The sequence below is a fragment of the Anser brachyrhynchus genome (assembly GCF_964034855.1).
Source record: "Anser brachyrhynchus genome assembly, chromosome: Z".
In the NCBI taxonomy this organism is placed as follows: Eukaryota; Metazoa; Chordata; class Aves; order Anseriformes; family Anatidae; genus Anser; species Anser brachyrhynchus.
Genome location: NC_137697.1, coordinates 69,160,233 through 69,186,359, shown reverse-complemented (window position 1 = coordinate 69,186,359; position 26,127 = coordinate 69,160,233). Strand labels below are relative to the sequence as shown.

Below are 26,127 nucleotides of genomic sequence, written 5' to 3'. Positions count from 1 at the left end.
TGTCGTCAATTAAGACATTTGGAGTTTCTCAGTACAAGTTTTAACCAAAAATATTATGTATCATTTCTAGGTGTGTCTTACGCCAGGGATTGAAGAGGCAGCATTGTTAATTCGTCTGATTGCTGACCACGTTTTAATGGCATCTAGTGTCAGTCCTCTTGAGTGGTTGGACAAATCCTGGCTTTCTGTTTTGCCTTCTGAGGTTTGCTTATCTTTCTGTTAAACTACACAGTTTTCTTCCTGTTTTTCAGACTAATTTCTAGGTGGGATTTTTGTGTTGTTTTGTTAAAATACATTATTAAAATAAGCATTTTATGTTATGTATGTATGTATATGCATTGTCGATAGATGGATAGACACACTATTTATTTATGTATGTAATGTTTCAGTCATCCTTGTCAGCACAATTACAGGGAAACTTGGACTTTCCCTGTGCCTTCGTAATTAACCATTGGAGATGTTTACCTTCCACATCTGTAGATTAATGTGTACAACTGTACAGCTCTAGGCACTAAATTGGAAAAACTACCCAAACTGTGAAAGATGATGATACAGTGGCTCGCTTGGACAGGAGGCCATATTCATCAATGCTGTCCTTTACTGACATCAGTGAAGTTGCTTCAGACTTGCTTTAGCACAAGATAGTAGAAATATGCTTAATTTATTCTGCAGTAGTTGATTTAAATAATTATACAGTAAATGCTGGACCATGTCCATTGATCACATTTAAATACTGATGTTCTTTAACATGTATATTAAGGTTTTCAAATTAATTAGTTTGGCTAAATAGATTTAGCCATTTTATATGGAAGCTTTAAACTCAAGATACTTTTAGCTTTTGAAAAAATCTGAAGCATTTTGAATCAGATATTGACATGGCCTTTCAAGTGTTTAATAAAAAAAAAAAAACTAAGAGGAGTCATTTATTATATTTCATCTCTCTTAAAGGCATTAGATCCTGATCTGTTGAGTGTAGAGCTTTACAAATGTCAGAAACTGGAAGCTGACATTCTTAAAATGTTACAGCTTTCAATTTGCTGCCCTGAGTGTCACATTCAACCTCCACCTAGTAATTCCTGCTTTTGGCACCTGCCTCATTGCTCTTTACAAATGTATCTTTTGTAGAAAACAAAATCTTTGTCACTTTATTTTGACCCAAGTAATAGTCTTCAAAACAGAATAAACAGTAAATCTGATAATGTATTTTGAAATGTAGTTTACATTATTCAGTGGTTTCATCTTAATTATAGAAACATCTTTTGACTGTTCTTCCTTTTTATCAATCTCCTGTGCAAAACTTAACTCTTTTACAAGAATTATACACTGTTATATCTATAGAAAAAATAATAAAAATCATGTAGTAGGTGTTAAACACCTATCTAAAATTGCACTGGTTCAGAGCTCTAGTTCTGTGATACACCGTATGACCTATTCACAGGGATGTTATTCTGTAAAGACAGAAAAAAAATTAAAAAGTTTGAGATATTAATCTGACAAAATTATTTCCATTTTCAGATGGAGAAATGCCTGCTTACTTTTCCATGTATCAACCCTCTGGTTGCTCAGTTTATGTTAAAGAAGGGATCTTCTTTGAGAAGGCTGTTTCTTGCAAGTTTTGTTCAACTTCAGGAGCTCCTGCCAGAGGTTCCAAAAAAAGTTTTAAAGGTTAGTCAAAATTAATGTATGTATTAGCTCAGTCTATTTTCACTGTTAAAATACCTTTTTTTTTTTTAACCTGAAGCTACATGCCTATTTGCTGGTTTTATTTAAAAATTAATGAAATAGCATTTTATTACTCTCACAACTTTAGTGTATCACTTATATCTAAATTGTCACATCTGCAAATTCTCAGCAGATTTTGTTGAGTCATGTTAGTGTGAAGACTATTAGAACTGGAAAAATTCCTTAACTGAAAAAGTACTCTGGAAAATAAAGTGGAAAAAAATTAATCCACTTTCTTTCTAAGCTTTCTCATATCAAGTATCCTGTGAGCATAAAAGCCTATATGTTTCCCTAAAATAAGAAATGTTTTCCAATTAAGTGTTTTCAGGACAGTTTTCCTTCCTTCCTCCCTTCCTCAGTTGGAATTGTTTATTCCTACTGTTTCAGTTGGGCCAAGTCTAGAAGAATTATAGAACAGCTATAGTCAGCTAATTAGATTAGAAATGCACAGCTTTTATCCGTCAAGAAAAAGGGAGGACAGGCTTGCTTCCTGAATCAGGAACATTCAGTTAAGGTGAAAGAGCAGGCAAACAGATATTTGGGCACTGAATATCAACTTACGCATGTTACTGTAATAACAGTGTATGTGTAAAGCAGTGTTTCCTGACTGAAAAACTTCTTGTCAGTTTAATTTTGTCCATGATGTATGATAGGCAGCAATCCATCGCAGACAATACCTCTTGCAGTCCTGGACTGATGAAAGAGAGTACAGTATACTAAGATATTGATTTTGTTGTGTTTCAAGTGACATGCTGTTTATTACTTAGTCTGTTTATAGATTTAAGATTGGTGGCTCATTGTTTGCCTTAAGTGCCTTTCCTTCTGTACTCGAGTCTTTTTTCTTTCTTTCCAGTAAACAACACATTATACATAAACCTTAGAATCCTGACAACAGATTTGTGTGTGTGTTTTTTTTCCCCATATTTGACAGTGTGGACATGCACTATAAACACTACTTGAATATCTTTTTTTTTCATTTCAGCATTTTAGTGACATGACATCTATGTACAGCCTAAATGCTGCTGGTCCACTAAAAACAGCAGTGAAAGGTGCATCACCCCCAGAAAACTGGAACAACATTAACAGACTCTATCCAGATTGTAAGCAAAATTATCAGTCTTTAGAGCTGCTGGCTAAGGCACAAACTAGCACAGGTAACATCTTGAATTCCTACCAAGATGTATCATACTTGAAACCAAGTGAATGTCTAGGTATATTAAAATTTTTATATTCTAACTACTGAATGGTGAGTTGTTCTGAGAAGACAGACTGTATTTTAATGCTCAATGGATTCATATTTTTCTGAAAAATTCAGAGAGGTAAGCTAATTTTTCATTTCTTTCCACTAGGACCACCTCATGTGAATTCTGAAGCCGTAGTTCCTCCACCAAACCATCATCAGGGTCTTATTGACTCTGACCTTTCAAGCTATATGCAAAAGAAACCATGTTCTTCTGAAGTAGTTACAGGGAGAAAACAGAATTCCTTTGTTGTGCCAAAGGACTGTGAAGGTTTTACTCATCCAGGTGCTATGAATTCTTTATTTGTTCAAAGACAGCCCTGCAGGATTAACTGCAGCTCTGATCATTCCTCAAAAAAACCTGAACAAGAGGATTTCTTTGCAACTTTCATTGACTGTGCACCTCACAAGAACTCTAAGGGCCTTCTAGAAGAATTTAGAGAAATGACATTTAAGAGCCCAGAAATTGTGATTGATGAGACCCCATGGAATGGCTTTTCATCTACCTGCACATATGATTCATTTGCACCTAATTCTTTTCTCTCTGATTCCCTTGCTGATCCAGATGAGCCTCAAAGTCTGCATTTTCATCAGCTAGGTAGAGAATCTTCAGGAAAGAGAAAGCAAAGTCCACCATACTTATGGACAAAAGGAAAAACATTAACAGGTATGGACAAAGCAAGCAAAATGTGATGAAATTCTGTTTGAAACTTGACTGGAAACGAGTATCAGTAAAACTGATCGTATTTTCTTTAAATGGTTATTACATCCAATCTAGCATTGATGTGTTTCCTTTACTAAAAAACAACTTAGTAGCACATATATTTTTGAGTAATAAAACATCTCTAAACATTTCTGTTCAGTTTTGAGCATTAAGAAATGAAAAGATAGAATCATAGACTGGTTTGGGTTGGAAGGAACCTTAAAGAGCACCTAATTCCAGCCCTCCCCTGCCATTGGCAGGGACCCCTCCCACCAGACCAGGCTACCCAAAGCCCCATCCAGCCTGGCCTTGGGCACCTCCAGGGATGGGGCAGCCACAGCTCCTCTGGGCAGCCTGTGCTAGGGCCTCACCACCCTCTGAGTGAAGAACTTCCGTATATCTAATCTAAATCTGTCTTCTTTCTGTTTAAAACCACTACCCCTTTTCCTATTGCTACATGCCCTTGTAAGGAGTCTCTCTCCATCTTTCCTGTAAGCCCCCTGATAAAACTGAGAGGCCTCAATAAGGTCTCCCTGGCGTCTTCTCTTCTTCAGGTGAAACAACCCCAGATCTCTCCACCTTTCTTCATAGGAGAGATGCTCCAGCCCTCTGGTCATCCTCGTGGCCCTCTTCTGGACGCGCTCTAGCAGATCCTCATCTTTCTTGTGCTTGATGCCCCAGAGCTGGATGTGAAGCTCCATGTGGGGTCTCACAAAGGTGGAGCAGAGGGGGACAATCACCTCCCTTGCCCTGCTGGCCACACTTTTGATTCCACCCAGGAGTCAATTGACTTTCTGGGCTGCAGGTGCATGTATTTAATTGTGTCACTGCCACTAATTTTTCTTGGTAAAATACTGAAAATTGTAATTCTGCAATTTTGTATGCTTCAGATTCTTCTGTCTTTGAAAGTGTCTGAAATGTGCATAATAACCTTACTATAGTAATTTTAAAAGATATAGGAATTATTCTGTAAAAATAGTTTTGGACAAAAGGGAAAAAAAAGACTAGTATTTTCTCACAGGGACAAAATTAGATTTAGACATTTGGATACTACTAAAGGCTGTGTTTTGCTTTTGGCTTTACTCTGGCACTCTTCTAAGCTTGTTGCATGCAATTACCTTATTCTTGGAATTATTTTTCAGAGCTAATGTCTCCAGGGCTCTACTCTCTATCCTGAAATCTTTACCAAGCATATTTCTTCAGACAGATAGTTTAGTGTGTACTTCTAAACTTTGTTTACCCTGAGGGCGTGTACACTCCTTACATGCAAAATTCAGTTGGTGGGTTTTTTCTTTGCTGTTTTCTTTTGTTTGGGGTGGGGGTTTGGTTTTCCTTTTCTTTTCTCATCTTTGGCTTGTGTTCTCAAATATAGCTAGCCTGGAATATTTTGGATAAGGTATAGTATATATCTATGGAGCTTTAAAAGTAAGAAACCATCATTAGTCCCTATCATACTGAGTGTTTGTTTGTTTATATATATATATATATATATATTAGTTCTTTTTAAAATTCTGCTGCTTCTTTAAAGGTGAGATGCTATATGTCTCAGAAATATAAAGTTAAGTTTCTTAAACAAAGCGTCTAACGCATAGTGCAGGTAATTTAATCTATGTTTTCTCTGTTGCTGCCTTAAGTTAAATTTCTTGGTGGTAGAGCAGTATCAGTGCAGTACTAAATACTTTCACTGGTTAGATGAGATCATTCATGAAAGCAGAAGTAACTAATCAGTACCACTATGTTTCATGGCTGCTTACAGCATTTCTGGTAGTAAACAGAGGAAAAGTTAATTGGATATGGTGAACTGGTTTTAATTTTCAGCCTATGAAAATTAAATACTCATACAGAAATTGCGAACAGACCTGTTGCCTCTCCCTTGGGATGAAAACTGTGACCTGAAGTGTTGCTAGATAGTTAGTAATCTGTAAATGGCACTCAAAACTGAAAATTCTAATTACAATAGTTTCAGCAGAGATCAGAACAGGCTCTTCTGGCACCATGTTACAGTATTCTGAAAACACTGGGTTCTCTGACTGATTCATTTTCTGTAATACTCTCACCTGATAGAGCAAATATATATTTAACATTGAATCAAATCAAAAAAGGGTAAGTGGTTTTTAAATTAGCTTTTGGGAGTAGTGTTTTACTTTACTATTCATTAACCAAGAGAAATATAGGAATGCTAATTAGCCGTGCATGGTGATGCAAAAAAACCACCTCAATACAATGAAAGCTTTCTGAAATCCAAAATTTAAGAAATGTGTGCCGAGTCAAGTTAAGAAAGATACATTGGGAATTGTCAGGGATTTATGTAGGCTTCAAATAAAGTGTTTATTATACCACAAACAATTAATACCAGTATGCTAAGCCAGTATTTCCACTAAAGCAGATGAAATTCTTAGATCAGTGCTAAAGTTTTCTTGCAATACTTTTTGCAAAGGCTAAACAGAATTTTCTTCCATTAATTTATTTTGAATACGTAACTTTCTAAATATTTTATTATAAAAAATACTTGAATCTTAAGAATGTAGGAAGCTTTCTTAAACTAACTTAGAAACAGGAATAATTTCTATCTCTGGTTAAAAAGAATTAACTTTTACTATTACTGGATAGGACTGGGTGTCATATTAGTGAAATAGAAGTAAGTATGAAAATCTGTACTGAAATAGTGTGGTTAAGCATAGTGCAGGTTGATTTTGTATAAGTGGTCCTGTATTACCATGACAGGATAATATGCATTAAATTGGTCAGTAATAGTAAGCAGTAGTTAATATTACTCCACATGTATTTAATTTGATATTTGATATTTTTTTCCTACGAAAAAAAGTCTGTTACTGCTTCTGAAAAACAGTTAAGTTTGCATAACTGTTGTATTCATAGCTTATCATACCTGTACTTTCTTTCCACTTCTTTACCAGATTCAGGATTTGAAGAAGTACCAGGGATCAAGAAAAGGAAATTGATGTATGAAAGAGTCCCTGGAAGAAGTGATGGACAAACACGTCTTAAATTCTTTTGACTGGAGTAGGGAATTGTGTACTACACCTGGTTTTTCAAATTTGTAAACTCTTTGAAGAGAAATAGATTAAATTCATGTTGTTGTCGTTGTCATTTTTAGAGAGAAATTAGGGTTTAGGAATCTTTACTAATTAAAGAATTTTTTCTATGCTTTTTTAAGTCTTAGACAAACTAGCTCCCTGAACCTGGAGAATTACTGCTTCTCTGCTTGTTTATATAAATCTTATAAAGGTACTTTAACGTTATTTATACAAAAATTAAGAATGAAAACAAACAGATGCTGAAGAACACAGACTTTTCAAGGGACTTATGTTTGTTTCCTGAACATGTAGGCTTCCACACTTACAGCTGGACTAGACCTGCCAGAATCTCAAAACTGCTCATGAAATTTTAAAGCTTCCTTGCACATAAAGCAGGGACTCTGTATTTGTCCTTTGGGTTCATGTTCCACTTTTTTCCTTCTGACAGCTCCTCTGGAGCCATGTGATGTTACAAGTTCCTTTGTAGCCTGAGAATGGCTATAGTTGTAACCAAGCTTCAGAAATAACACACTTGTTTTATGGCCTGCACATGAAAGATACGTTGAAATTTATGATTCTCATAATTCAATTCAGAGAACAACTCTGTGACCCTAGTGCCTGGTGGAGGCCATTTGTTGGCATACATGTTTCTCGGTCTGCTACAGCGCATCTGTGAGTAGGGAGAAGAGAATCCTCTGTGTCAGAAATTGTAGGCTACAACTAGAAGGGGTAAGAGATTACAAAAAGTCATCTCATTTGCAAGCTATAGAAGACAGAGGGTAAAAAGAGCACTCAGCCCCTCACTTTCCATCAAAAGATTTCACAATGAAACTGGAAATATGTGTGGGAGCAGTAGAAGAAAGTATCTCTGTGGTGCTGCAGGAATGCATACACGGTTCACAGAGGAATGTCTGCTAGCTCCAGAACGTCACTGTCTGTTCAGTGGCTCTCAGTTCCGATGATTCAGTTTTCAAGTTTCCATGATTCAAATTCACATGCTGTTTGTGGGTTTTTTTTAAGTTTTAATTCAGTAAAAGAATATATATATATATATATATATATATTTGTGGTTTAGGCTTGCAGTAAAATACTTCCTTGATACAGAGTTTTCATTAAGTGCATATTCACTCTTCGAATAAATACAGCCAGATGTTAGGGGAGCAGCTTTGACTTATCAGAGAAAAGGGGGTGCTGGTTGCTAACTGAGAACTAAAAGCTATGATGACAGCACTAGGAGCAATTGTCGTTCGGAGTAATATCCCCAAATTAATTGTATCCAAGCTGTTTACAAGGTCTTAAAAAACATCTTTCATGTGTAGCATAAAGACCTTTTTGTAGAATTGCAAACAAGCCAGTGTTTCCCTATTTGCCCAGAATAAGAGAAAGACTTAAATAAAAGTTGCAGTTTGCTCACTATTTCTGGCCCATTTTTGTGGTCACTTGACCTAACCATTTTCTGTCTCTTTCCATCATGGATTTGGCTCTGTTTTTCAGAACTGTCTCCCAGATTGCCAGGCCCAGGAATCTGTTCTTTTAAGAGTGCAGCTCTGCAAAAATCTCAGTCATGGATGACCACAGTGGAGAAAATTATAGCAGCCACTCCCTAGCTGTGTATTTATGTCCTCCTTTCACATAGACAGAGGCTGACACCAGAACTTCAATGTGAATGTTCATTACAGGCTTGCTCAGATAATCTGTGGATCATTTCAAAAACAAAGGTAAACTGTGTGCTGCCTACATTTGATTAGTGAAGAAAATTCAAGTGCTATCTGCAATCAGTTTCCATCAGGTAGCAAAGCGTTATTGAACACTTAGATACTAACAATATTGTGGAAAATAAGGAAAAGGGCTTGCAATGGCCATTTGGTTTGTATTGTGTTTGTGACTCTCAGTCATTCACAGATTACGTACACGGTGACAGATTTGTCACGTGTAAGGTGTGTCCCCCTCCCCCCTGCCCAGTCCAATTTGTTTCATGTAGAGGAAAAATGGTATTGTACTACATAAATGCTCTTTTTTTTTTTTTTTTTCCCCTAAAACATATGTAACTGAGAGATCCACATTAATGGAGTATCAAGAGAATTTCATCCTGGAAAGTGAGATGGTGGTGACAAACCAGATTGACTGTTGTTCTTATTTTCCCAGTTGGCAGTGGGAGGGGAACATTACAGAATTTTTGTGTTGCAGCTTTTTGCCTGAGAATGAGTGATTTCCTAATCACCAGTCCTCCATGAGCAGTAGGTATGCTCATTGCCTGGGTCAAATTGTGAATGGCTTGTTAACCTGGCAGGTGTCACCTCAAGAGGGAGAAGAGCCTTGCTGATGGGCCGTGAGGGATGAGGATGAGAAACCATGGCCTTATGGCTCATGTTAGGCCCTGCATAGCACAGATCTGTGCATTCGCTTAATTTGCTTTATTGTGGGCATCCTGTGCATCCTCCTTCAGCTGTGAGACAGCTATGAAGGCCTTCAGGCAGCGTGTGGAGAGCTGAGACCGTCTTGGCTGGTGTTAGAGGAAGCTGCTGTTGTCCACCCCGCTGCAGATGATGCCTGTTACAGCCAGGGAAGAAAAACACAACGCATGGCCTTGTCTGAGCTGTGTATCATGCTCAGCAGAGCAGTGCAGACCTCTGGACGCCTGCAGCTGGAGACAAGGCTCTGTTGACCAAGGAGCTCAGAGATGCCCTGTTCTGCTGCCCACAGCAGCAGGCAGCTGCCTGGGCTCCTCTAAGCTTCCTTGGCTGCCTCAAAAAGAAGCTTGGCACACACCAAACACCTGCTCCTCCATCACAGGCTGGCACCAACACAAATGTTGGTGCTGGGGGTACGTTTTATTGCGGGGGGTAAAAGAAACCAGAGGGGTTTCTTTCATCCCACTCATCTCTCTCCCCCCAAGCTGAGTGTTTTGACCCCAGCCTGAGCCTCTGGTCACCTCTCTGCAAATGAGAATAGCAATATTTCCTCCAGCTTTCCGCAGTACATGCCTGTGTCAAGTGCGAAAAGAAAAACTGCCAGCCACGGTCAAATAGCCTGCAATGAGAAGGAAGCCAGAGCGAAAAAAGGCACTCGAGGAAGGACACTTGCTTCTGTTCTTGGAGGCACAATTCATATTGGCAGTGTTCCTACTCTCATTTCAGCATGTCCCTGCCAGACAGTAAGTCTGAGAGTCTTTCATCAAAGACTGAACTGCCAGGAGGGAATGGGTTGTCCCACTTCTGTTAGTATTAATGAAAATTAAATGCTCGGATCACTTAAAGCCCCATTCATCTTCTTCCTTACAGCTTCAAAATGTGTAAGTGGGCCTGATAATGTAGTTACTATTTACCACAAAAATTATAAATAGGTATAAATTCGATTTTTCTAATAACAAGGCACATTTCCTAAAATTCCAGAAGTGACTTTCTCCTCCCCAAAACGCTAATAGCCTGAAGCCTCCCCTCCCACTGCAAAATCCAAGTGTCCTCTTCAAAGTTCACTAGAGAATTTGGTATCCCTTGCAATTAAACAATGAGATCAAAGCCAGTAGGGAAAGGAATTTTATTTCCAAACTTCTAGAAGATTAATACAAACAATAGAAAGTAAACAAAATGAAAAACCTAGTAAAAAAATTAGTTGTCCTTGTAAAAGTGCTCTATAAAAACCAAAGGCAGATGACCAAGCGTATTTTACTTGCTGAACTTGGTAATTTTGTGTACTTCAAAACTTGAAAATTAGGCATGCAACTGTCTTTGGATACTAATGTGCTTTTAGGGTTAGTTTGGCTACATTTTAAACATGTCAATGAGATTCCAGCAAGGCAGTATGTTTATGAATACAAGTTACGAGAAGTACCAAACACATCAGGACTTTTACGAGATCCACAGCTTAGAAATCAAGCCTGCACCACATACTGTGTTAAGCAGTTCCTAAGAGGTGACATTTATGGACTTAGATGCACTTGAAGGAAAACAGCTGATCTCAGGTCTTGGTAATTAAAAATTCCATCTGAGAGCATTTCTTTAACACTGGCGGCATTTACTCTTACGTTTTAACAGTTCATTTTTTTTGATGTTTGATTTTGGAAAATACAAATAGTTTTTTACCATCACTGCAGCATAAGAACCTACCAAGACAGAAATAAGAAATTTGGTAAAAATTCACGTTTGTCTTTTTTGAAATGTAAACTTCTCAAGTAATATTTGTATAGTTAGTATAGTGTAGTAACAACGGTGACTTTTACGAAAAGAATGCTAGTTACATTAAAAAACTGTAAAAACATTAGCAAAAGGTAGTGAGGTACGGGTGCACAAGAACAAACATAAATATGTAAGAGATTGTTTTAACCACACAAAAGTAAGGGCACGGAGATACTTTTCTTGAGAAGGAAAGGCAGTTATTCATGTCATGCTTGAAGGCAGCTCTCCGATGACCTTCCCTATAAAAGGAAAAAGGGTTTATTAAATGCTGTCTTCCTAATCTGATGCACCTCTCTTAGAGATTATAACATGATAGCTTCTTTGCACTGAGAGAAAAAGAATAACCACTTTCCTTCGTTGGGTGTTGGCATCCTTGAATATTATAAAATTTCTGCATTGGCTTTTTCAATTTTGTTCTCTTTGTTAGGATCCTAATGTAACTAAATTCCTACCTAGACTTTTGATCAATTAGCAGAAAAGGATAAAGTGGTATCTTGGGCTCAGCTATCCATTTCTAAAACCAGCATAAATCAACCATCAACGTCAAACTTGAGAAAGTATGTCATATCCTGCCTGGATGATGCAATCAAAATTGAACCCTAGAAATTACCAAAAATAAGAAATAAAATAAATAATAAAGTAGAAAGGCTGCTTTAACAACAGATGAAGATGTGCAACAGTCACCATCAACTTTATCTCATTTGCAGGAGGAATTAAGGGCAGCACCTAAATTAAGGATATCTGCTTGTGCTTTTTCCTTCTCCAGTTTTTCTGCAAGAATAGTTCATGCTCAGTTGCTCCCTTTCTTCAGGTTCGCTTCTGCTTTATCAAAGCTATGTAGCAACAATCAAAACCATGCTATTAATGAGGCCAAAAGCAACTGCACGCTCAGGAACCCTGGCAGTGGGAAGGGAAACATCCTACAAGTACTCTGCATTCTAGTTCATATTCTGATGTTAGAGAAAACATTCAATTTCACTTTGATAACATTCTTAAAGAAATAACAGCATTCAGTGTTTTTTCCTCTCCCAGTAGCTTTTTCAGCTCTTTAGGAGGACCTGTTTTAATTTTAAAGAGGAGCACCCCCTTCTGAATATCCTACTGCCACACTTGTTTGCCATGCGGAACAACGGAAGTCACGATGTGATCCTGCCCAAGACTACTAGCACACACAACATTTCTTCCTCCCGTGATCACCACATCCCTGTGTCAGACAGGAGAGACAAGAGAGAGAACTGCAGAGCTGGAAACCAAAAGGGTGCAGGTGTTGGAAGGTCACCCACCCTTCGGTTGTTGCGCAGGCACAAGCAATGCAGAGCACTAAGGCAGACAGAGTGCCAGGAGTACCTTATCTTTTAGACCTGCGCTGAAAATGGTTACAAAGAACACAATTACGGATTGTCTGAGCTCCCCTCTGCTTCCAGCAGCTTTGGTGCTGCATCAACAACAGCAACAGAAGAAGCCTAAGGACAGACACAACCAAAGGAAGTGCGGTACGACGCAGGAGACCAAATGTATTTTTAATGAGGCTCTTGCCTAGGCTATCACCTTGTCATCACAGCACATGAAAGTAGCACAGCTCTGTCTTACTTCTCCAAGCTAGGTGCGGGACTGTTTTTCTGTCTGGCTATGTCGAACACACATGGGCAGTTTTTATTATTTTGGATGCTGCTAATGACCCTAGAGATGCTCAAATGAAAAAAAAAATAAAAAATAAAAAATTGAAATTTCTGGAACCTGACACTGAAACAACTCCCACGATGCCCCTTTGTCACTGCTGGGGCTTGAATTTCCAATCAGAGCCGTGGTGGCACCACGATGCTGTTACCTGGTCTCAGAGCAGGGCGCAGGACCGGGGCTCCCGGAAGGGATTGCTCCCCGCAGGCACCCCCACCAGCAGGGCGTCCTTGCAGGCGTTCTGCATGCAGTACTGCTGGAGCTCTGCAGCTGCCTGGGAGACCTGTGCGGAGGGAAAGAAAAAAAAAAAACAAACAACAAAAAAACAACAATCCGGAGAGGAAACTAATTTGTTCGCAAGCATCTATTAGGCATTTCCTCTCGAAGAAACACTGTCAAGCGGAGCTGGGGAGCAGCCAAGTCAGCACTTGAATTCTAAAACACTGAATAAATCAGCACAGACATCTACAACGCTCTGATGAAACACGCACGAAATGCCGTGTCCGTCCTGAGCCGGGGGAGTACACAGGGCTGAGGTGCCTGTGCCGTGGAGTTCATCCTCATTGTAAAAAACAGGACCGTGGCCGCAGGATTTTCCATTCCATCGTACAGCTTTGGGTTTATGTTTCAACTCTTACAACCTCAGATCATTTATTAAAATGACTTTTGTTTCCAAACTGTTAGGCAGCACAGAGCATAATAAGAAAGGAAGAAGACGAGGATGAAAAGCTTTTGGTGCAAATCGTCACCTTCCCCTGGCAGTGAGGTCAGGCCTCTGAACCCACCCAGGGGGCAGCCGGGGGTGCAGAGCAAGCCCAGGGACCTGACGGCAGGGCGGCTGCTCTCCCTGAGAGCACCCACGCCAACTGCTGCTGCACGGATGATGCACGGCAGAGCTTCCACCCGCCGGCACTGCCCAGGCCAGGGCTGCACAGAGCTTTTTTTTTTTTTTTTTTCCTGGGAAAATGGGCAGAGAGTTGTTCGGGGCACAGAGCAGGGATCACAGCTCCTTGCTGCATCTCCTCGCACCTCACTGCCACAACGTGCACCCAGCTCAAGGTGCCCTGCTGCTCCCGGAAAGATGCAAACCTGGCATCCGTGTCAGAACAGGACAGCTCTGCCCACCCTTTGGTGTGCGTGCCCCTGCTCACACGTACGGTGCGAGGGTTTCTGCCACATTTCGTCACGGGGGAGCAGCCTCCCGCATGCAAGGCGTGTGGGGGCACTTCTTTCCTACACGGTTTCCTCTTTCTGAAAATACTGTTCCTGTCTGCTTTTTTAGCTGTCAGGGTAAACAAAATCACCATTGGAACTGGATGGGATGTATTTTTAAAACTCCTTTCATATTCAGCTTCCTTCTGAAAGCGCATTGTGTATTCAAAGCAGCCAAAACAATGTTTTCTCCCACCGCAGAGGCTGCTGAAACCGATCCATGCGGCTTGGGCCAGCTGAGTGTATTCCTCCCTGTTTTTACTCTGCGCACCAAGAAACCCAGATGACGCATTTTTGACCACGCATCATTTCGTCCGTGGCTGTAAGAAGACACAGGCAGGTCCACAGAGCAGAGCGAGATGTGAGGAAGAGGAGACGGGCACCTCACCAAGGCCAGGCCGCCCCGCAGCACAAGCAAACCCACAATAAACACCTAACCCTGAGGAGCCCGACTCCGGAGTATCAGGTACCTACACAGAGTAACCCCGGATAAAGTACAAACTGTCTGACCCCCTCAAGGCAGGGGGGCATGTTGTGCCTCAGAAGGAGCAGCAACAGAGACAGAGGGTATTGCTCGTGGTATAAAGCGACACAAGCGTTCAGTCAGTCATTTCTGCCTGGGACAATACCCCTCTTGCCACAGAGAGACTGCATTTCTATTCGGCATTGTGTCACTTCTCATGGATTCCTGCGCATCGCTGCAACGATAAGCCACGCTCTCTTAGTGCATCAAACACCTGCCAGCTCAGTGTTCCCCAATAAAATTTACCAACACCAATAAATCGCTCAGGACGATGTCCAAAACCCACAGCGGTCCCACCTTGCAACGGGCACTCTGAATTTTGACCAGCCCAGAGGAGCAGCGCTGAGAAAAGACACGATAAAACCATCCGTAAACCCACCGGCCAAGCTCCCGCGGCCCCAGCCCGAGGAAGCCAGCCTTCTGCGACCGGCTGGAGAAAAATGGCGAGTGCACCGGGCGATGGGAGAGGAGGGGAGCCGAGGATGCACATTAATTTCGCCTTTGCCACTTCCACAGCCCGTGCTGGATTTCGTGCGGGGCTGCCCGGGGGAGCATCACCGCGGTGGGTTGCGCTCCCCTCCACCTGCCGGGGGCCTCGGCGGGGCTGCTCGGGTGGGTTTGGATGGGAAAATTGAAAATATATATATATATATAGAAAAATAAGAGCCCAGGAGGTGGTGGCGGGGCTGCCTGTCTTTGTCTGGGAGCGTGCGGGCAGGAGCAGGCCCCCCTACAACCCAGCCGGGGCAGCCCCGGGTCCCCGAGGGCCGGGGAGGGGTCTCAGGGGGTCTCAGGGCCCCCCCCCCCCCAAATCCCCCCCCCAAACCCTCCGGACCCCCCCCTGCCCTGCTCACCTTGATCCTCTCCACGGCAGCCTCCAGCTTCAGCTGCTCCACCAGGCGCTGCATGCTGCTCAGGCTGCCGGCCGACGACATGCCGCGGGGGGTGAGGACGGCTCGGCACGGCTCGGCACGGCTCGGATCTGCTCCGCACGGCTCGGATCCGCTCGGATCAGCCCGGCTCGGCCCTGCCAGGCTCCGCGGGAGCCGCCCCGAGGAGGGGCCGCGGCCGGGGCCGCTCCGCCCCCCCGGTTGGAGAGCCCCAGCTGGCGGCCGCCGTCTTGGTGGCGGCGCCAAAAGTCATCTTAATTTATTCCGTTTTTCTTTTTATTTATTTATTTATTTATTTATTTTTTAGGTGTTGTAGCCCGGTGCAGGCGGCACGGGAAGGTGATACCCGGAGGAGGGTGCGATGGACACAGGAACATCCAGCCCTGAGCTGGGTCTGGTCCCTCCAGCACTGAGCATCCCCGGGCTCTGCAGTCCTGCAGCAGCAGGCAACGCCTCGGTGCTGTCATTTGGAAGGCTTGGCATGACTGTGAGAGGCCCTGACTCTGAGCATCTCTTGCATATTGAGTAATTGCACATTTTACCTTATATATATATATATATATATGTATAAGCATTTTACCTTATATATATATATATATATAAGAACATATGTGCTATAAACCACATCTAGTTCTTCAGGGGAAAAAAAAATGGTTTATAGGAGATGTGAGGTGAGGTGTTTCTTCTTCAAGATCCCATTACAACAGTCTCTGCTCCCTGGTCACTGATGGCAGGACACACAGGAACAGCACAGAGCTGGGCCAGGGGAGGCTCAGGCTGGGCATCAGGGAAGATTTCTTCACCGTGAGGGTGGTCGGGCACTGGGACAGGTTCCCTGGAGAGGTGGTTGGTGCCCCAAGCCTGTCAGTGTTCAAGAGGCATTCGGCTGATGCCCTCAACCAAAAGCTGCCCATGGCAAGCCCACAGCATTTGGGACATACACATGTTTTTTCTAGCCTTCTGTGACTGCAGCATAGCCCAGCAAATTCTGCCTGCAGCCCATGAGCTAATAATGCCGATGTCGGTATTTTCAAGGGGCTTGTGTGTCAGGAAAAGTGGAAACTGAGTCAAGGCTGTAGAACAGCTCATTTCCACCCAGAGCAAAGTACCTGCTGATTTTCCCTTCTGCACCTGCTATCAGGCCGTTGTTCCACAAAGACAAGACACCACCGCTGCTGAAAGACACAGCTCCATGCTCCCCACGGACTGCCCTATTTGTTGCTACAGAGTCAGGTCAGGAAACTAATCTTGATCAAAACTAACCCAAAAAAAGGGGAAGACAGATGCGTGGCTTGGGTCTTGCCTGCTTATTTGTACAACCTAGCTTATCACACAAATTCAGGAGGGGAAGGATGGTACAAAACGAGGCACTGGTGCAAACTTTTAGCTGTTAGCCTATGAAACTGTGGCCACAGATACAATCGCTCTTGCATGCACTTCTCTGCTTCTTTTCTAGATATTACTGCCCTACCTAATTTCTAGATATAACAACCCTACTTAGTAAGCAACACTATTTTATTCATCCTTACCCTTATTCCCTGCATATCTGCTGCAGAAACTTCTGTTTTCCCCCCTCCGCTCTTCCTGGAAGATGTGTTTTGGTGGATGAGTAAGCAATACACCCAAGCTGTGAAGGTGTCTCACCTCACAAACATCTTTGCGGTGTCCCTGGATCATCACTACAAGGTCACAGAATCACAGGACGGTTTGGGTTGGAAGGGACCTTGAGGATCACCCAGTTCCAACCCCCTGCCATGGGCTGGGACACCTCCCACCAGATCAGGTCCATAAGATTACTTCTTGAAAATAAGCACAACTTATTCTAGATATGTTCTTTAACACATTTTAGATCTGATTTGACCTTTAAATCTGAAGTGAATTAAGTTTATAGCAGCACTACACAGCAGCAGGGATTAATGACAAATCTAGCAGCTCCTCCTGAATTTTAGAAAAGCACACAGAAGTTAGCCATCCAGTATAATACTTCCAACATACCTTTGAATATGTGTTAATTATTTCCAACAGAAAACTGAGATCACTTTCTAAGAGCTACTGAAAGCTAAACTAACAAAAGAGGCATAGAGAACTGAAGCTGTTCCTCAAAGAATGATACAGGACAACTGAGTAAGTTTGCAGATGACACAAAGTGGGGTGCGAGCGTTGACCTGCTTGAGGGTTGGAAGACTCTGCAGAGGGACCTGGACAGGCTTGATCAATGAGCCAAGTCCAACCACACAGCATTCAACAGGGTCTCAGCTAAGTGCTGGGTGCTGCACTCGCGTCACAGCAACCCCATGCAGCGATACAGGCTCAGGGAAGAATGGCTGGAAAGTTGCCCACCAGAAAAGGACCTGGGGGTGCTGGTTGACAGCTGGCTGAACATGAGCCGGCAGTGTGCCCAGGTGGCCAAGAAGGCCAACGGCATCCTGGCTTGTGTCAGGAACAGTGCAGCCAGCAGGGCCAAGGAGGTGATCGTCCCCCTGTACTCTGCTCTGGTGAGGCCGCACCTCGAGTGCTGTGTTCAGCTTTGGGCCCCTCACTACAAGAAGGACACCAAGGCCCTTGAGCATGTCCAGAGAAGGGCAATAAAGATGGTGAAGGGACTAGAAACTGTGGCTAAGGGGAGACCTCATTGCCCTCTACAACTACCGAAAGGAAGCTGTAGTGAGGAGGACATCCCTCTCTTTTCTCGGGCGGCAACAGGACTCAGGGAATCAGACTCAAGGTGCACCACACAACATTTAGATTGGACATTAGGAAGAATTTCTACAAGCATTGAAACAGATTGCTTAGGGAAGTAGTTGAGTCACCATCCCTGGAGGTATTCAAGGACATGTAGACTTGGCTCTAAGAAACATCGTTTACTGGTGGGACTCAGTAGGTAAGGCTGATGGTTGGACTTAAAGAAGGTCTTTTCCAACACAGATGATTTTATGATAGGTCACTTTTGCAGTATCATAAACGTCTTACTTCAAACATTAATAGAAGCATTTCAGAACTAGCTATTACATGCTTTAGAAGCAGCAAATTTAAGAGAGTCTCTCCCAGAACCAATCTGTACAGATGCAGACCTTTACAGATGTGAAGAGACAGAAGCACCCCAATCTAGATACAGTCCCCCCATAAAATTCCTAAACAAATACAGAAATCATAAATTGAGGAAAACTCTGACCTGGCCAGAATTACAGATGAAACTAGAGGGTTCTGTTGTGTTGTAAGTACTCTGATCAGAAAAATCAGAAGGGATAAGCATAAAAAAAAAACCCTTTAGATTTAGAATTTAAAACAAATTCAGGATATATATTATATAAACTTTTATTTACATAAGGCATCAAGATTGCCCTTTTAAACAAAAGGGTCGTTTTCCCTTTACCAATACTTTGGTGAAAAAAGTATCACATTTAGTAGACTAATATTCACTGGTACGCTTGTTCTGAACAGCTAGGTACAGTCCAACGTACAAGATTAAAAAACAAACATAAGAGACTTAAGTATGCTATTTCATGAACCACTCTGTAGAACAAAGAATTAAGGCTTGTTTGCACCAAAACGGTGATCAATCATGCATCATTTATTCCCACAAAGAATAAAATTCATTTCCAATTGGAGCGGGAATAGCAAAAGTAGTAGTCCTGTATAATCCCCATATTGTCTACATCAAAAAACATTTTGGCATTTCAGAAATTAAGTTGAAAAGTAGTTGGAAGGAGAGAAGAGGAAAGCAGGAGATGGCCCTTGCTGTAGAGTCCTTTGTAAGCATTTCCAAATTTCCAGTGTCCGCTTGCAGGAACCCTTCACTTTAAAAAGGAAAACAGAGACTTTCAAGGACAGATCTAGAAACCGTTTTGAGAAAGATTAAAGTTATGATTCCATCGATCACAAGTAGGAAATATTTCGAGAAAATACATTATTTGAAATAATGAATTCCACATTAAGATCCCCATGTATGTCAGATATATACATTGAGCTAAGCCTGTTGAATAAGTCTGACTTATAAAAACGGTAAACCTGTATTATTTTTCGGCCTGACTTAATAATTCCTGAGTTTTAGATCACTGCCGAGCCACAGCAGATAAAACTCTGAACGATGTAGTGAAAAGTTCTGCAGATCACTGTTGACACTAGCACTCATTTTGTTCAGTAACTTTCAATCATCAATAAAAGTCAGTCTTCCAGGTCCTTCATTTCTCATCCACCTCCGATACCTCTTCCATCGGGGATCCAAGGCCATCTTCTTCTTTAACTCCTCCTCTTGTTCTTGTTTATAGACCTGATAGACAAAAAAAAAAAAGTGTTTAATAAGGCTGAAGAAACAGCTTAAGTGAATCCAAAGCAGGAGGTAATAGGGATGGTGGTATGTGTATGTAAGTGTTAGCAATTCAACCATCTGTCAAGTTATCGATTGTAAAGATACCCAAATTGCAACATAGCAGAAGACCTTGACTAACATACAGAGTAAGAGCCTTCAGCCAAGGAGCCTTCGAGCTGTAGTTGAAATGCTTTGAATTTCTGCTGACAGCAAAACTACATCATTGAAAGATGGTGTGCTATAAGCAACTATACTTCTTTACTTTTATTCTGTTGACTGCATGAGCAAAGAACTACTCAAAAAGCTAAATTTTGAGCCCCTATTCAGCACACATACCATTCAACACAGTTTAGCTTCTTACTTCCGTTGTTTTCATATTTTGAAGTTATCCTATAGACAGAGGACTGATCCCCTTCAGCTACACAGCAGTGGATCTTTTTATTCCTCGTTTAATTTTCAACTAAGTCAATATACCTACATTAAGTATAGGTAGTGCCAAATGGCAAGTAATTACAATATGGCAAGAAATGGTATCATCAGTGATTTCAATAAAAGCCATGTATCTACGAAAAGCAACAGAATCAACACTTTTATTCTGGAAGGCTATTTACGTAGATGGACAGTGTATATCTCAACACCGTACAGGTTTATGTCATCTGAATTCTTCCTGTAAGGAAATTAAATTTAAGGTTCTGAACAAGCATCAGAAAGATTTAAAAAATATTCTAGATGGGTTTATAGATAAACCTGCTCAAAGTTCAGTGATCCTACAAGCTTCAAAAATTACTAGGAAAGTAACAGAAGAAATAAAACATTGTTATTTTTCTCCATGGTATGGCAATATATTGAATCCTTAGTCATTCTTAGAAGGACACTGGAAAAACTACGTGATACGCAGATAGGCAACCTCAGTGACCAAAGTAGTAGATACTTCAGTGTTTCTTTTTGTGAGAAACAGGAGAGCATATTTTTCAGCCTAGAAAAGACATGATTGAGTTTCAAGTAAGGCTATAGTAGTGGTACAGAGGAGCACAGCTACCATGAGAAAAGGGAACAAGGCACGATTAATCTCCATTTCCAATAAAATAACCATCAGTAGGTGTCTGCGTGACTTAAAAAAAAACAAGAGCCATCCTCTGCACTTCCTGCTGAACTCACAACCAGATGGTTCTGTAGTCGCTGACGGTTTTAATACATTCAAGAAGTGGCTAGACATGTTTATTAAAAAAACTAATTACAGTTGTTACCAACAAAGACACCATTTCCTGTTCAGGATGCTCCAAGACTGCGTATTGCACTGAATAAATATCGCTATGTAAGTGTAGCTTTCTTGTATTCTTCACTAATTATCAGCTGCTGGCCACCACAGATGACTTTGGGCTAAGCAGGCTTCACCCCTGACAAATACAGCTTTTTTATATTCAGTGAACAGAACAATACCAGTTAGAAACAGCACGCAAGGTTTTTCTGCCATGGAATATCCATCCTACCGTGCATTTTACTTATGCCATCTGCTTTGACTACTAACATAACCACCTCTTTGGACTTCCAGATCGTTTTCAAGCAAACCCACCTTAATTCAATTTGTACGGCTCATCTGTTGGCTAATCCTTTCCTTACTAAAATTGAAGTTAATGTATTTTCCCCTTCAAGTTTCTAAATTGATCCAACTCTGACTGTTTTTAGGGAAGTATTCTCTTATCTTTGGTGCACACCACCAGCAGCAAAGGCAGTTCTGCCATCTTTTCGCAGAACAAGCAGAGCTGCAGCATCACCCCTTTTAAGCAGGCCAAGTTCCTCTCCTCCATTTCTCTTCTGGAAACTTCCCACCCAGATGGCCCACAGATGATCTCTGATACAATACGGGCATTTTATCAATTCTCCCCACCTCCTGGCATCCCAAAACGTCTGTACTGCAAATTTCATGCTGTGGCTAATGTTCTTTCACTACTCTCACAGAAAATTTGAGAAAAATTACGCACTGGCTGTTTAGTAACTGGCTATCCCTGGCAAGAATAGCAGTTGTGCCCACTACTTCATAGCCCATTTTCAGTCGAGCAGGACACAGCATGAAAAGAACAGCCCCAGACTCAGTGAAGGCAAAAGAACTATCAAGCGACAGTTATCAGCTGTCAGCTTCTATCAGCTAAAACAAGCCATGAATTAATGGCTAAGGAGACTAATAAAAGAAGAGTTTCAGGTCGTCCAGGTAACCCTCATTACAAAATTGTCATTGTTTGGAGAACGCATGGTCTTCAACCTACTGTAAGAACTCTGTTACACTACATTTTTACAGGACAGCCTGTCATCAGATACAATTACTTTTTGTATCCACAGATTCCTTAACAATCACGGGTAGACGACCCCTGACCAAGAAATCCCTTCTTACATCCATGGGCCTGTTCAGGAGATGCTATCAGCACATAAGCATAAGATGATGAAGAAAGCACACGAAGTGGTTCTCTAGCAGTTTTCAATTCAGGCAGCAATAGCTAGCTAGAATTGAAGCAGTGCTTCCCACACCACTGTGCCAAACACCTTCACAAAACACCTGCTCTCACTCTATGAACTCTGGATAACCAACATTAGCTTCTCCACCACAGCTACCCACCTCATAGTTTTCTCGTATCCACAGCTGCCGTTCAAGAAAGGTCTCTTTTTGATGGTCTTCCAGGCTGTCAAACTGAGACTGAGACATTTTCATGTATCTTCGTATGATATACAGCTTCTCTTCCACACCGTATTCTTGCCCTTTAATACTGAAACAATAAATCCACCAACAGTACCAAATTACGTATTTGCACAAGTAAAAGGGAGCGAGAAGGATCTGAAATAGAAGGATATCGTATATCTTGGGCTTCTGGTAACCGCCTTTTATATCTATTTTATTTTTAATAATGTCTTTGATAATTTCTTCCTCTTCTTCACGGATTTCTTCTTTAGACCGCTTGTTCTTGCCTTTTTCTCTAGTCTTATTGAGTAAACCTTGTTGCTTGGCAATCTCAGTAGCTTGTATACGGTATTTTGGCACTGTAGCTAGGTAGTTGATAGCTTCATTGTAACTACTCCACCAGCTGAAGAACTGTAATTTAACAACAGTAAAAGTTAAAAACTAAAACCAGAACCAAACCAAACAAAAAGCAAAACAAACAAACAAAGAAAAAAACCACCACGTTTTTATACAGACACATTTCTACTTAGAGCTTTGCCAGGAAAAACAAAATAATGCTGTCATATACCTTTAACTATTATTTTATTACAGCAAGGGTAAAAACTGAAAGTAACAGCACAACTTCTACAATATTAAAGAAGCTGTAACTATTCGTCCAAATGTGATAAGGCACCTGGGAAACAGCAGTATGTATTTATATTGCTGTGCGAGCAGTATACACAGAGACACACAGTGATGAAGAAGGACAAGCAGAGGGTAAAGGCACTGTTCAATTTGTGTTTGTTCACGAGAAGATGGTTATCTCACACGGCCTTAGGTGAAGCTTCTGTTAGGCTTTGGTGTCCATTCTCAGAAGTCTCCTCAGCTTTATAAATAAAGTAGCTGGTATACGCACATTTCATTATAAAATTATTACCCACTTTACATAGTTAATTAAATGTGGCTTAAGTACGCCACAATCTCATTAGTCTGACAGGATTGACTTTACAAGATGCAATATCCTACTCTGATCTCCAGTTACCCTCTGAATTTCAATTGGGGAGAAAAAAAAAAAAGGACAGTGGCTGGAGTGAGTGTGACATATTGTGCTGAATTTTTACACAGGCAGCACACCCACTTGTGAAGACAGAAGGGCACCCAGGTACACACTATATAATTGTATCAAAGGCAGAGAAATAGAAACACCAGAAAGCAAGAGAAAGGTAAATCAGTTTGCTAATTCTCTGTAAACTTGCATTTAATCATCTGGAAGCTGGACTGCAGGCAAAGTGAGCGTCTCCACTTATAGCCAAAATAACAGCTGAAATGGAACACTGCATTTACAAGCAAGTCTGATGAGAAATTAAGTATCTGGCTCTGTATTGCACTGGAATTTATTATTCCAAGCTCTCAAATCCTGATCAACATATTTTTGTTTTCCCTTGCAATATCCAACTAAAAAGAGTTATCTGTACTAAAGACGAAGCTGTACTTTTACCTCCTAGATATCACCTTTTTTGTTTTTTTGTGTGTGTTTTTTTTTTTTAAAGGAATTTTTGAACTAATAATCTAATGGATGCTAAAGCAAAAAGTTATATACCTCCTTCCAGTAAGTAATTGTCAGCAAGAGCACAAGTATTCTCATCTAAACCACAGACTGTTTTCTTGAACTTGGAACTACCACTGTCAGTGAAGAAAACTTCACTGAACTGCTTTTTAAGATAAACTATAATATAAGACACGCATGTTAGCAAACCCCACTCCTGATGTTTAGTACTGCTATCTGAGTTTCTTTAATTTAGTTTGCAAGTAGTTTATCTTCTTAAAAAAAAAAATATTTGTGAAGCTTGAAAAACTGACACATGCTTATCTAGAGCACTACTCCCGTCTGTGCTCAGGAACAGACTGTTCTCAGCCTGCCACGAAAAACTAAGTAACTTCTTTGGGAGAGCTGCGCTTGTCTGTATGAAATATTCTTCTGTTACAGGAAACCGATCACTAATCACACCATCTGTGCTTTTGTCCAAGGTACCAAGCGCAGTCAAAATCTGGTCAGTACATCCTGACTTCAAATTTGTCATGGACACTACACAGCAGTTTACCACAGCAGATAAAAAAAAAAAAAAGACCTCCTCGCTGAGGCTGTTTAAAGCCTGGTATGTTACAAGATCTGCAGATACTTCTCCTGCAATTCCGAAATTCATTGAGCATTGTCAAGTAAGCATGAAATTTTACCTGAAACACAGAGATGGCGCACACCGTAACCAGAATCACGATTCTGACATCCACTTTAGGGGCCAATCTCCTGCTGTAGTAGTGATAATAGTGCCTGTAATACTCTTCAGGATGATCCAACATGTAGTCATAATCTTTCCGTGTTTCTTCATCCTGTAGGATAAGGGATGAAAAATATGCAAATGTTCAGGACCCTGTTTTCACTTAATCTGTTGCATTTGTGCTTTACAGCTCATGAATGACCATGCTGTTAAAAAATTTGCAATAACCCGACCAACTATGAAGCAAAGAGGAAAATCTTTGGTCCTACCCTTATACACTAAATTGATCTGTTCTCGCACTCACCAACCCCCCCCCCGCACCTGATATACATAGTCTTAAATACATAACACGCGCTATAGGAAGACTTGATTTAATACTGAAATAAAAACAGGCAACTGAAATTCACAAAATGAGTTAATTTCCGAATCAGAAGTCCAGATGGACTAGAGTTGATAGGTATTGCTCAGGAAGAGACTTACAGATGAACAAACCACTAAGACTACTGTTTTTCAGATCTTTTAGAATTAGCTTACAATGGCTGTGAACTCTATCCAATGCGAGGCCATTCCAAAACCTCATTTTCTTGAAGTTTTTCTCATATTCACCCATGTAATAAAGAAATGAGAAATTTAACTTTGTCAGTCTCAGCTGCATCCCTTTTCTACCCAGAAAGAGTTCCAGTTCTTTTTTTTTTTTCCCCCCCATCAACCTTAAAACATGTACAGGTTTCTTTCTTCCACTCCTTGGTCGTGTCTTGCCCACGCCACGGATTTTTTGCTTTCCTTACAGTCCCATCTACCACTCAATTCAATGATTACCATTACTTTTAAAGATGTGCTTGCACAATAAGGGTCTAGTCTGTTTATTTTGAATCCACAGGGCTTTTCAAGAGCACTCTGTCTTCTCCTCACTCTCGGGCTGGCTATCGAAGAAGGTTTTGGTGTTGTGTTTTTTTTTCCTTCCTCCTTCACGGCTGGTGGGAAGCAAGCTGGCTGAGCCCACGCAAAGGAACACAAAACTGATTCCGCACAATCTGCTGTGAAACACGGGTTGTGTGGGACCAAAAGATCTGATTTCCCCCTTCCACTGAGGAAAGGCAGACCTGCGGGAGCCTCGCGCTGCGAGCTAGCGAAGTCAGAGCGACCCCCAGTTAGCTGACGGGTGCTTCGGGTCCGGACGAGGGGACGCGAGGAGCAGGGTGTGGAGGGCACCGTGCATCTCCTGGCACTTCCAAGCCACGGCTCTCCTCCCCGCTTCGCTCCGCCACCCGACAGCGAGAGGGATACCCGGCAGGGATCCCCTCAGGGAGCCCCTGACCGCGGGCGGCCCCGCTCACCTCTCACCTTGAGGGTCTCGTAGGCGGTGGCGATCAGCAGGAACTTCTCGTGGGCCGCCTGCGGGCCGCCGCCCCCTCCGCCCGGCTCGCCGCGGTAGCGGTCGGGGTGGTACTTGCGGGCCAGCTGCCGGTAGGCGCGGGCGATCTCGGCCTTGCTGGCCTGCCGGCTGACGCCCAGCACCTCGTAGCACACGCGGCGGCCGCAGTACAGGCCCTCGGTCAGGCCCCGAGCCGCCCGCGGCAGCAGCGCCGCCGACAGCCACAGGCAGAGCAGCCAGCGCCGCCCGCCGCCCGCCGCCGCCATCTCGCAGCGCCGCCACGGCCGGGGCCGGGGCCGGGGCCGCGCCTGCGCTCTTCGGGCGGCAGGGCGGGGCCCTG

General features: G+C 42.0%; 3 protein-coding genes across 4 annotated transcripts in view; 1 reads left to right on the top strand and 2 right to left on the bottom strand.

Annotated features, from left to right (window-relative positions):
• The window catches only part of SHOC1 (shortage in chiasmata 1), a 48,417-nt gene extending 41,421 nt beyond the window's left edge, over window positions 1-6,996 (top strand). The window contains exons 24-29 of one of the 2 annotated variants that reach the window (XR_013943321.1): window positions 71-202; window positions 1,516-1,665; window positions 2,705-2,876; window positions 3,072-3,629; window positions 4,220-4,472; window positions 6,581-6,996. Coding sequence is in view for 1 of the 2 variants with exons in the window: in XM_080573320.1 (XP_080429446.1) it covers window positions 71-202; window positions 1,516-1,665; window positions 2,705-2,876; window positions 3,072-3,629; window positions 6,581-6,681 (1,113 nt within the window). In the remaining variant the exon portion in view is untranslated. The remainder of the gene's footprint in view (window positions 1-70; window positions 203-1,515; window positions 1,666-2,704; window positions 2,877-3,071; window positions 3,630-4,219; window positions 4,473-6,580) is intronic. The other variant, XM_080573320.1, reaches the window with a different exon arrangement.
• A 3,222-nt stretch (window positions 6,997-10,218) lies between these two features.
• On the bottom strand, window positions 10,219-15,344 carry GNG10 (G protein subunit gamma 10). The gene is made up of 3 exons (XM_080573357.1): window positions 15,142-15,344; window positions 12,704-12,835; window positions 10,219-11,114 (listed from the first exon to the last, which is right to left on the bottom strand). The coding sequence occupies exons 1-2, from the start codon at window positions 15,220-15,222 to the stop codon at window positions 12,710-12,712; spliced, it is 207 nt and encodes a 68-aa protein (XP_080429483.1). The 5' UTR covers window positions 15,223-15,344; the 3' UTR covers window positions 10,219-11,114; window positions 12,704-12,709.
• A 3,132-nt stretch (window positions 15,345-18,476) lies between these two features.
• Window positions 18,477-26,120, bottom strand: DNAJC25 (DnaJ heat shock protein family (Hsp40) member C25). Its single transcript, XM_080573350.1, has 4 exons — window positions 25,757-26,120; window positions 24,372-24,524; window positions 22,098-22,568; window positions 18,477-19,447 (listed from the first exon to the last, which is right to left on the bottom strand). The coding sequence occupies exons 1-4, from the start codon at window positions 26,051-26,053 to the stop codon at window positions 19,325-19,327; spliced, it is 1,044 nt and encodes a 347-aa protein (XP_080429476.1). The 5' UTR covers window positions 26,054-26,120; the 3' UTR covers window positions 18,477-19,324.
• Window positions 26,121-26,127: the final 7 nt, after the last annotated feature.